General features: G+C 37.1%; 2 protein-coding genes across 3 annotated transcripts in view; both read left to right on the forward strand.

Moving 5' to 3' along the window:
• The first annotated feature begins 1694 nt into the window (after positions 1–1694).
• Positions 1695–11750, forward strand: tmem135 (transmembrane protein 135). Its single transcript, XM_061962501.1, has 15 exons — positions 1695–1859; positions 2212–2339; positions 4633–4725; positions 4848–4881; positions 5086–5151; positions 5232–5278; positions 5362–5403; positions 5477–5659; positions 7066–7135; positions 8551–8718; positions 8791–8854; positions 8941–9017; positions 10253–10351; positions 10422–10489; positions 10579–11750. Exons 1-15 carry the CDS (start codon positions 1722–1724, stop codon positions 10727–10729), a joined length of 1428 nt encoding a protein of 475 aa, XP_061818485.1. The 5' UTR covers positions 1695–1721; the 3' UTR covers positions 10730–11750.
• A 377-nt stretch (positions 11751–12127) lies between these two features.
• Positions 12128–12337, forward strand: part of ltn1 (listerin E3 ubiquitin protein ligase 1) — a 29343-nt gene continuing 29133 nt past the window's right edge. For both annotated transcript variants that reach the window (XM_061962499.1, XM_061962500.1), the window contains exon 1: positions 12128–12247. In XM_061962499.1, the coding sequence (XP_061818483.1) occupies positions 12206–12247 (42 nt within the window). In that variant the 5' untranslated portion in view covers positions 12128–12205. The remainder of the gene's footprint in view (positions 12248–12337) is intronic.

Raw genomic sequence — 12337 nt, forward strand, 5'->3', positions numbered from 1 at the left:
GCTGTAGTGGTTTGCAGTAGATTACGTGTAATTGTCTTGTGTTGAGAGATTTTATAATCATCTCCCTTGGCTTTGCAAGTTGTTTTTTGTTTTTTTGCCATCACCATAGCACGCACATACTGAGAGAATGCTTATTTACTTTGCCTATTGCCCCAAGAAGTGCTGCCCATTGCTGTGGATTGTTTTTTTCCATCAAATTTCCTGTTCCCAGTTTGCTTTTAGCAGCTGTAATGTGCATATTTGATGATATTCCTTAACCAACTCATGTTATTTGACTTTTTTAAATTTTTTATTTTTTTAATGTTTTTTTTATAAACCTTTATTTATAGTATTCAAAATTTACATACAAGCAAATAAATAATAATAAAGAAAACAAGTACAGAAACAGCACAAAAACAGTACAAAACAGCGCCAGGGATTTGTAAACTCAATAAAGCAACTAAAGTGGAATGCAAAATGAATATATGTAGCAATGTGTATAGGCTCACACAAGTTCCGTAAATAATCCAAATTTTGAGCACAGCATTATTGTTTTCACAGCTTTTTTCATGTTATTTGACTGTTTTTTTTGGATAAACCTTTATTTCTAATATGCAACATTTACATACAAGCAAAGAAATAATAATAAACAAAAGAAGTACGGAAACAGTGCAAAAACAGTACAAAACAGCGCCAGGTGGTTGTAAACTCAATAAAGCAACTAAAGTAGAATGCAAAATAAATATATGTAACAAAATGTAAAGCCATAGGCTCACACAAATTCTGTAAATAATCCAAATTTGGAGCATAGCATCATAGTTTTCACAGCTTTTTTCATGTTATTTGACTTTTGTTTTTTAAATAAACCTTTATTTCTAATATGCAACATTTACATACAAGCAAAGAAATAGTAATAAACAAAACAAGTACGGAAACAGTGCAAAAACAGTACAAAACAGCGCAAGGGGGTTGTAAACTCAATAAAGCAACTAAAGTAGAATGCAAAATAAATATATGTAACAAAATGTAAAGCCATAGGCTCACACAAGTTCCGTAAATAATCCACATTTGGAGCACAGCATCATAGTTTTCACAGCTTTTTTCATGTTATTTGACTTTTTTTAAATTTTTATAAACCTTTATTTCTTATATGCAACATTTACATACAAGCAAATAAATAATAATAAACAAAACAAGTATGGAAACAGTGCAAAAACAGTACAAAACAGCACCAGGGGGTTGTAAACTCAATAAAGCAACTAAAGTAGGATGCAAAATAAATGTATGTAACAAAATGTAAAGCCATAAGCTCACACAAGTTATAATAATAATCCAAATTTGGAGTACAGCATCATAGTTTTAGCAGTTTTTTTACTTTAAATTTTTTTTTTTATAAACCTTTATTTTTATTATGCAACATTTACATACAAGCAAATAAACAATAATAAACAAAACAATAGTACAAAACGGCGCCATGGGGTTGTAAACTCAATAAAGCAACTAAAGTAGAATGCAAAATGAATATGTGTAGCAATGTGTAAAGCCATTGGCTCACACAAGTTCCGTAAATAATCCAAATTTGGAGCACAGCATCATAGTTTTCACAGCTTTTTTCATGTTATTTTGACTTGTACTGTTTACTCGTCCTGCTATGACGTCATCCAAACGCCGTGTGTGCGCGCGCGTCCCTGCGTGCGCGCCCCACTCCACTCGGCTGTCACTCTGTAGACTAGCAGACAGCCATGGCTGCCCTCAGCAAGCTAACGCACAACTGCTATGAAGTCGGCCACACATGGAGCCCGTCGTGTATGCAGTCCGCGGCGGACATATCCAGGGGGGCGCTGGAGGTCTCCTTCAAAATTTACGCCCCTCTTTACGTGGTGGGTTCCGCCTGTTTGATACGTGTTGACCTCGAAGCTAATGCTAGCCCGGCTAAACTACTTGTGGGAATTGTTCTGAACTCTTCGAGACGCGGAGATGCTCCATAAAAGTGATTAAAATGATCTTGTGTTACAAGGAGTGTGCAGAGTTACATAGTTAATTCGAAGTTGCAAGTTGCCTGGCAAATCCAGTTCAAGCTGGTCCAAGTCAATTTGTAATTGTACTGTAGAATTAGTTATTCACAGACCACGATCACAGTCATGGGTTGTGTGCGTAGATAAACATTAATAAAGCTTTCTCTACTCTTGTCAAACCACTGGCTTTGTACTGACTTTACCCTCCAACACACAGATAGCAGCCATTCTCAGAAGAAGGAAGAAGGATTACTACCTAAAAAGGCTTCTACCTGAGATCTTACAGTCTACCTCTTTCCTCACTGCCAATGCAGCCCTCTACATATTCTTCTTCTGCATTCTCAGGTGAGTTATTTCCTGCTTGCCAGAGAGTGCATTCTCTTGAAATGCACTCCCTTATCACCTGATAATTGCACGTTTCCTCTGTCAACACACTCAATACTGATTAAAGTTTCCTTATTCAAAAGCAAAATCTGCAAAGTAAATGAACCAGTACAATGATACTATATTCAAATCTATTTTACAAGTGCTGGAAGTTTAGTTCCTCTCTATTGACAGAAAGTGAAGCCTCACTGCAGCTGTATTAAAAGCAACTACCGTATTTTGCGGATTATAAATAAGTCGCACCGGCCGAAAATGCATAATAAAGAAGGAAAAAAACATATACGTCGCACTCGAGTATAAGTCGCATTTTTGGGGGAAATTTATTTGATAACATCCAACACCAAGAATAGACATTTGAAAGGGAATTTAAAATAAATAAAGAATAGTGAACAACAAGCTGAATACGTGTACGTTATATGACTCATAAATAACCAACTGAGGACGTGCCTGGTATGTTAACGTAACATATTATGGTAAGAGTCATTCAAATAACTATAACATATAGAACATGCTATACGTTTACCAAACAATCTGTCACTCCCGATCGCTAAATCCGATGAAATCTTCTTCCTCGTTGTCGCTCCTGGTATGCGCCGCTAGCGTCCTTGCTTTCTGCTGCTCGATCGCCGTTTTCTGCTGCATATTTCAGTACGTCCGGCTTGTAATCTGCAGTATATGATTTCCCTTTCGGTGCCATTTTAGTTCAGCTCTTCTCAGTTTTTATAAGTTACCGCCAATGTTGAAATAATCAATTTTAATAGCTACGGAAGTAGCAGCAGTTAGCATCCCATGACCCACAATGCACTTCTGCCATGCCGCACAATGCACTTCTGCCATGACCCGCCCCCGCCGAATTCTTATTGGTTGACGTGTGTGACGATTGCTGACGTGTGTGTGACGATTGCGGACATTTGCTTCGTCTCTTACGCGAATGGGCTAAATAATATTATTTGATATTTTACGGTAATATGTTAATAATTTCACACATAAGTCGCTCCGGAGTATATGTCGCACCCCCGGCCAAACTATGAAAAAAAACTGCGATTTATAATCCGAAAAATACGGTAATATGCTTAGAACACTAAAGCTATGTTTTTTTCCAAGCCCGAAACCGATTACTAATAGTCAGTGAGACGGATAACCATTTTTTTTTAGCCAATATTTATCTGCAGTAAAATGAAGCTAAACATGAATAGTAAATTAATCAATCAATCAATCAATCAAAGTTTATTTATATAGCCCTACATCACGAGTGTCTCAAAGGGCTGCACAAGCCACATCAGGTCAAGAAAAAACTCAACCCAATGGGATACAGTGAGAAACCTTAGAGGGTTCAATATGATACAACACATATTTTACGTATATTCATTTCTCTTTAGTACATGTCCGAAAAGGCGTAGGAAGTAGCAAAGCTTATTTAATCCTACCCTATTTCCACTTTATAGCCATTACTAACACATATGTTCAATTCCTCTTCTCAAGTTGTAACGCAGCGCAGCTTAGCAGAAAGAAACACTGGTTATTACTAATAACTTACCCTCTACTTATCACTATTTTAAAAAAAATAAAAAAAATACTGGTATTGTACGTGTATATATTGTATATCTGCTAGGTTATTTCTGTTGTAGTTGTAAAAGAAAAAAAAAAAATCTGCCGATATTTTATTTTATTATTTTTTTCAATATACGTCAAAATGCCAAATATCGGTGCCGATAATAATAACAGATAGCTATAATGCACAAATACAATGTGCTTTAAAAAGAAGGGGTAATGTATTGGACTCTGCAAGTTCTATGAGCTTCTGACTTTTATCGCTTCAGGATGGTCCTGTCGTTCTGTTCCTTGAACTGCGATGTGAGTCTAATTTGGAAGTTACACCTAACTTTAAAATATAGCTAATTTAACACCTAAGTCAATCACATTGTACACATAACTCATGGAGGGTACATAAAGGATTCAACGAACTTTGTCATATAGCACACATGAGACGGCATGAAATTTAGTACCCGTGTTACCAGATTTCGCTCAATGAGTACCACAAGAACTGGTAGGTCAACAAAAAGTGTTATCGGCAGAGGCCTAACTCTGTGTCCGTATTCTTTCGCCACACGCTCTTAACGAGTTCTATTTCTTTTTGTGGGGTGTTAATATTTGATGGGAGTAACCACAAAGCATAACACAGGGACCACTGACAAACAGCAATGCAATAAAGTGCAGTTAACTTGTATGTATACTATATGTATTTCCATTGTAGGAAACTACTGGGAGGGTTTTATTCATGGTCCATTGGGTTTGGCTCAGCACTGCCCGCCTCCTATATCGCAATCCTCCTGGAGCGTAAGAGCAGGTGAAATTTATGATTTTATTTTTCTACATTTACCACAATATCTTCCCAATAATACTTAATTCGTGCTGTGGATCTCTTGGCTATGTCCTAATCGTGTGTGTTGACATATCCTCCCTGTACAGGAGAGGACTCCTCACAATATACATGACAAACCTTGTAAGTGTTGCTGCTGTCCAGTAAAACAATGCTCAGTGACTCAACTGCTGAGAGTACCAGGCTTTTAATTGAGAGGAGGATTATTTGTACAATTGCCTGTGATTGTGTAACTGCCCCACAGCTTCTTTTTGTGTGTGATTATATTTCATAGTTTAAGTCCATACGATGTTGTTATACAAAACTAATGCTGCGGTTTGTTGGCAGGCCACTGAGACTTTGTTCCGCATGGCAGTGACACGAGGAATAATCCAACCTATCAAACATGGCGAGGTAAGATAATTTGTTGCGTTATTTTTATTTTTACATTATTTTATTCTGACCACCTGCTTTCCCCTTTTTGTTCCCTTTAGGTGCTTCTGTTCTGCATTACAGCCTCCCTCTACATGTTCCTCTTCAGGTCAGCTCATCTCAGTGATTGTAGGAAACATCTTCACACAGATCAATATGATTATTTAGGTGAAACGTTGTCTCATCCTACAGGAGTAAAGATGGTCTTAAAGGCTTTGCATTCTCTGCATTGAAGTAAGTTACTCAGCTTCGCGCTTGATATACGGACTACTCACGGCAGTCAAACAGTTCATTTATTTTCCTGTAGGTTCATCATTGGCAAGGAAGAGATTCCATCTCACTCTGTTACGGCTGAGCCTGATAGCAAAAGGCTTCGAGAGGAGCAAGCCGCTGCAGAGTCGGATGCTTCACATGTTTCAGCGATGATGCAGCGTGATTCCGGGAGGAGCAAATCTATGTTGTCCTACACCAAGCAACTGCTGGAGTCAATGTGAGGGAATATGATTACTCTCACTGGCATGTGCAAACAGACTATTCTCTCTATCTCTGCCTTGTGTTTGCAGGATTGGCACATTTCTGAGAAACTATTGACTTTTCATGCCCATCCCTAATGCTTACATAACATATCGTAAATGCCATAGCTAGGTGAATAATTAACCAAACAACATTCTTCTATAGTTTTCAAGAATAAATAACTATTCCTACTTTTCGTTTTTTAATGTAATCGACTATTTCAATACGTGAGACAATGTTCGATGGCATACCAGCGTTTCCCACAGGACTGCAATCTATTTGTGGTGTGGTAGGGTCTAATTTGCATAATTGGTCATGACGCATGCGCATGGGATTTTTATGAATGCTGCTAGAGACAAAAAGTGAGTAAAAAACATTAAAGCTAATATATTTAGAAATATAGTTTCTTAAAGTCCAATTGGAATAGTATGGGATAGAATTCATACAACAACGGGGGAAATTTGTGGTTGCAGTGTAGATTTTATACCCAGTAATAAAAGTAAAATGTGATAAAGAATAAAAAACTAAAATGAGTAATAGTAATAAAGCCGCCCCTCGTTTATCGCTGTTAATTGATTGCGGACATGACCGCAATTGATACATTTCGGTGATGTAGGAATCTAATTATTCTTAGCAATTATAATTGATTATTATATACGTATATATTATTATATTGTATTATCAATTATTTTCTTAGGTAGAGTAAAAAAAACCTGTCTACGACATTTTAAATAAGTTTTTCAACATCATTGGAGCCCTCCAGACAAAAATGACAGTCTTAAGTCTCCTTTACACTCTTTTAATCCAAAATAGTAATGCTGTCTTAGGCTGAGCCAATCAGTGGCCACAATACTGAACAGCGTGATCTGATTTGTTTCGTTTTCTCTCATGGCCAATACAATTGTAGTATTGATTTATTTAGTTATTTAGCCATTGTTATTCTTAAAAGTGCTTAATTTAGTACTAAAACATTGTAGAATATGCTTAAAAAATCTGCAATGTGGTGATGCCGAAACATTCGAAGCGCGATGTGGCGAGAGATAATAATACCACCAGTACCACCTTTGCACACTATTGCACACTAAATGATTGCACTGTGTACAAATAATAAAAACACTATGGTTAGTCATATTGCACACTGAGCATATATTTTGCACACCAAGAAAAAAAGCAGAATACAATCTTACGGTAGTGTGTTGTAAATAATATGTTTGTGAGGGAGGGCAAACAGGTAGCCCCAATTTGTGGCGGTCCAAATTTAGCTGTGACGGGTTGCCACCAATACAATATTGTGTGGGAAACACTGTCTCATACATTGCAGTTATAGACGGCCATGCATTTTTATCTAATTTATGCATTTATTTATATTTTTCTACAACACAGATGTAAACGAGGTCCAAGGCACAGATGTTGCAAACATCACCAGGACAACTGCATTTCCTACTGCATTAAAGTAAGTAATTTTTCACATGACTACACATTGCATATTCCATTAACAACTCTGTATATCTTAGGGACCATTGTAAGGCCGCAAGCGCCCCCTAGAGAGCCGCCAAAAATTATGTTTCTCAGCTGTGGTCTGTGTCAGTACTCGATCGGTACCGGAAGACATGATCGCTCCACACATGTACATCATTTCCGTCAAATTGTTTTACGGCAGTTATGATTGTGCCCACCATTCCAGTTACCATGGTTTTCTCTTTTATAATCTTTATTTGAGTAACAATATCATATACAAGATTACATACAAAATAAAACAAACATTACTTAAGAATACAGTATTTATTTTGAAACTGTACAGAAACCTGAACGATTATCTCAGCAGCCTTGAATGGCAAAGAAATCAATCTTTTTTTCACTACTTCATTTACATTAAATACAAAAATTCCCCGAAAGGGACAAGCGGTAGAAAATGGATGGATAATTTAACAGTCTAGTTTTTGTCAGACCACATACATGGATTTAAGTTACAGTAAGTGCCTTTTTTAACAAAAAATTCACATTTAAAAAAATTATTGGGAGTTCATTGCAATGACAGAAGAGTAAAAGTGGTTGAAAATGTGGTGATCATTTTTAAAAATCTACTCCTTGTTCACTTTTATATTCTAGTTCCATTTTACTCATAGGTAAGCTATTTGTATACAAAACATTAATAAAACATTTAAATATCTCAGAACATGACGTAGCAGAAGCTCCGCCGTGAAATATTGTAAGTCCAGGAAGTGATGTAGTCTTCGTGCATACGCGGACCGATCGTGTCTTCCGGTACTGATCGAGTAGTGACAGTTCCTATGGGCCGCAGCGGTACTCAGTTGTAATACAATTTTCCACCACTTGTGGCAGTGATGACAATCTCAAACAAACAGAAAAAGTATGGAGCTGAAGTCATAGAGAAGTTTCTTAGCACAAAAATTATGACTTATGTGGTGAAGCTGTATTTTCATTTGCACTTAAATTTGATTGACAGTTTAGTTAATAAACCTATTCATTATTAATTTTGGTTTATTTTAGCACTACATAATTGTATGTACCGGGTAAATGTATTTTTTGTGAGTTTTTTATCAGTGCCTTTTTATGCAATATATTTGGTTAGTACTTATTTTTCTAATCAGCCTGACCTAAGCCTAAGGTTTATGTGTTAAAAAAAAATATATTTGTGATTAACACACAAGTTGTATATCATTTGACAAGGTTGGAAACTGTAAGTACATTAGATATAATCATTGAATACGTTGAAAATCAAAAGTAAGATGACTAATTTAGTGTTAACATTTGAGTGGGCCCCCGGCCCCTCTGTCGTTTAAAAGTTGTGCCCGAAGTCTAAAAGGTTAAGAATAACTGCTGTAAATGACAATAATTTCTGCTCAGGGTTTCGTGAGAATGTTCAGCGTTGGCTACTTGATTCAGTGTTGCCTTAAAGTGCCATCAGCGTTCCGGCAAGTCTTCTCCAAACCGTCGCGACTTCCCTCCCTCTTCTACAACAAAGACAACTTCCAGCTTGGGGCCTTTTTGGGCTCTTTTGTCAGCATCTACAAGGTATTTTTTATTAATTTATCTTTGTTGTGGGACAGTACTTATTTAGATGTTTCAATTTATTTTCCCACACAGGGAGTAAGCTGCTTGCTTCGTTGGTTGCGGGATATTGACAGTGAACTGCATGCTCTGGTTGCTGGTAAGTCGACACCGGACACACAATCGTATTACAAAAATTGTGTCCTCATTTTACTATGACTCATGTTTCTCCTCTTGTCTTGCAAGGCTTCCTCGCTGGCTTATCAATGTTTTTCTACAAGAGCACGTCGATATCCATGTATCTCTTCTCTAAGCTGGTGGAGGTAAAGGATGTCTTTGATTATAAGGGAATTGGTGCCATTTTCAATGCACGATAAAGTAAACTGTACATTTCTTTTCTATCAAGTAAAGTGTTCTGCATATTAATCTGGTTACCGATATATATTTAATGAATGCACTCTAAAACAATAATTCAAACTATCTTGAGCACTTAAAAAATGGCATTTGTTGTCTGTCCCCACTTCCTAAAATTTGACTTTACCATGAAATATAATCATTTAAATCCTTGAAAATGTTTATTTATTTTTTACATATTTTGGGTCAATGTTTATTTATTTATATAGCACCATTTTAAGACAGCCAAAGTGCTGTAGAAATTAAAAGAATAAAAATCACAAAAGGTACAGAAAAACCAATAAGTTCAAATCCTCTGCAGGCCACTCATTCATTTTTTTGTATATTTGATTATTTTTAACTATGACTGGAAGGGATTTAAATCTCAGCACAGTCCTGTCACCTACATTATTTGAATCACTTTATTGTGCTTAGTTTTTGAAATGCATTTCTTCAGGACAGCTCACATTAATGAACAATCTGCTGTACAGAGTGTAAATGAGCAAGATTATAGCACAGTTGCTCATTTCAAAATGTATCCCCCATGCCAGTGTGGGCAGCACTGCAAGGTGGGTGAAGTGTCTTGCCCAAGGACACAATGGCAAAGACTCGGATGACGGAAGCAGGATTCGTACCTGGAACCCTCAAGTTTCTGGCTGACCGCGCTATCATCTGAGCCACACAGCCCGAAATGTAGTGCATTGCCAACATTTTTTTCAGCATCAATGCCGTGTGGCTAAATTTAATGTATTTGCTGATTGTAGACTCAAAATACCGTAAATGGCTTAAGAACGTTGTCAAAAATGCCTTAGATGAGCCAATACACATTTTTAGTACGGTGATTCAATATGTGTATTATTATCTGACTTGAAGTTGGAAAAAGGCAGAAATTTAGTGAAATTTGAGAGAGTTACAACAAGCAAATGCCCCATATATTTACTTGTACTTAGTTAAACCTTTAACTAGGTTTTGGTGATCAGATGGTACATCAGAGGTATCACAGTTACATCCAGATGTCTCTTTACAGTGTGCAGTAATAAAAAGCGTCACGCATGTTCCAGCGACATTCATGTGAACATGCCACTGCACTCAGTGTGTGTGGGCTTATCTGTTGCGCGGAGTTTATCATTAACAGCACACACGATAACCTCTCCTCTTTCCTCAGACCTTGTACTTCAAGGGCATCGAGGCAGGCCACTTCCCGTACTATCCACATGCGGACACAGTCCTCTACGCCATCTCCACCGCCATCTGTTTTCAAGCTGTGAGTCAGAAACACAAAAACAGACACAAGTGTATCTAGCAGTTGTGAGAATATATCGCGCTCATTGTAGGCTGTGATGGAGGTTCAGAACCTTCGGCCTACATACTGGAAGTTCCTTTTGCGTCTCACTAAGGGCAGGTAGTACTGATTTGTTCATTCATCGTCATACTGATCATTGCTGTAAAGTTATATCCTTTCAAATGTAACCAGGAGTTTTTGCCCCGCAGGTTTGCTGTGATGAACCGACAGTTGCTGGATGTTTTTGGCACTCAGGCCTCCAGGGACTTTCACGGTTTTGTGCCCAAACTAGACCCGCGCTATGTCACAGCACCCAGCCAAATGACACTTCCACCAAGCGGTGACGTCCCACTTCTATGATGTGGGATGAAATGATGCTCTTCAGCTAAGCGATATTTTATTTGGAGGTTATCTTAAGCAGCTGTCCGAGAGGTGGCAAAATAGATGTAATGCCTATGACGGCCTTCTGCTACTCTGTGAGCAACAGAACATCTGCAGTGAACTTCACGCATTTGTCAGTTTTAGCCTTTTGTTTGTTTTCGCACTGTACTAATTATATCACCAAATTACTTTATCTAGGTTGTTGCATTCCATCACATCTTTTTTTCTCAGGTTCCCAACAGAAGTATGTTTGGTTGTTTTGGATGCTTGTTTTGACTGTGAGACTAATATTTGTGGTAAAGTTACAATACTATGTTTTAGATAATCTACTATGCAGACAGCATGTGTTTAACTGGGTGTTTAGCTGCCTGTTTTAACCAGCTAATTAGTTTCATTGTTAAGTTTAAATTGCATTTGATAACATGGAAACGATTTAACTGCAGTCACAGAACTTGTATTTGTAAATTTTCTTAACAGCTGAACAGTGAGCAACATCCATCCATCCATCCATTTTCTACCGCTTGTCCCCACAATATACATTAAACAGTAATAAGAGTAATTCTGATTCACAAGACTAAAACAAAATGTTTTTTTTAAATATTTTTTCTGTTAACAGTAAGATCAAGCACAAAGTGCAATATGTTGTCTCAAATGTTTACCATATATTCCTGTTTTGTTTTTTCCTCAGTTAACAGCTTTTGCCAAAACAAAAATCATCTATTTTGCGTGACTTTCCTAACACAACAGTTGTATTTGCTCTTCAGTGGACCATAATTATTTGTGTATCAATAGGCAGTAAAAGGTTCAGATTTGATTTCTGAGCATTTTGCATTCAGTACTCAAATACACACATGACCTCTGTTAGAGAATTCACTTTACACAGAGATGTTATAAAACATATGTATACAGTACAGAAAGTTAACACAATTGATGTTGCGTATTACACCGATGCGATTGCCTAAAACGTTTTTATGTTGAAATAAAATGTTTTTGGATTTAACGGAGGAGCCTGGTTGAATTTTTCTTGGACATCCATCCATATATGCATCATCTCAAATTACTTTTTTTTTTTTCAGGTTTACTCTAATCATTTGTTGACTCGGCAATGAAGGACATAAATGGTATGTTGCGTTGCATAAAAAGGAAGTAAGTGGTTACTCTGAAGAAGAATGTGTGTTTCAAATTAAAAGCGATACGTACGCAAAACCTAATTTGTAAGACCCAAGTAGCACGAATTGGTGATTAATAATTGTATTACATATGTAATATTCTACAAATAATACATAAAACATCAGGGACAGCTTGAATTATAATAGTCTGAAGGGCTTTTATTTTATTGTGAAAATATTTCAAAAGCTAATGTAATTTCCTGTTCCTGCTCACGTGTATGTTGTGCATCGTATGGCTCTCTTAACTTTACGTCACCGTCACAAACATTAACACTTATCAGTCCTAATGGGAGGCAAAAATAAACAGAGAACTAAAGGCAACGTTCGGGTGAGTAACAATTACCAACCGCAGCGTTTTCCATCAGCCAAACTTCACCATGGCTGAATGCTAGCCTAGTGGTGTGTCCACTTGTGGCCA

The sequence above is a fragment of the Nerophis lumbriciformis genome, linkage group LG09 (genome assembly GCF_033978685.3).
Source record: "Nerophis lumbriciformis linkage group LG09, RoL_Nlum_v2.1, whole genome shotgun sequence".
In the NCBI taxonomy this organism is placed as follows: Eukaryota; Metazoa; Chordata; class Actinopteri; order Syngnathiformes; family Syngnathidae; genus Nerophis; species Nerophis lumbriciformis.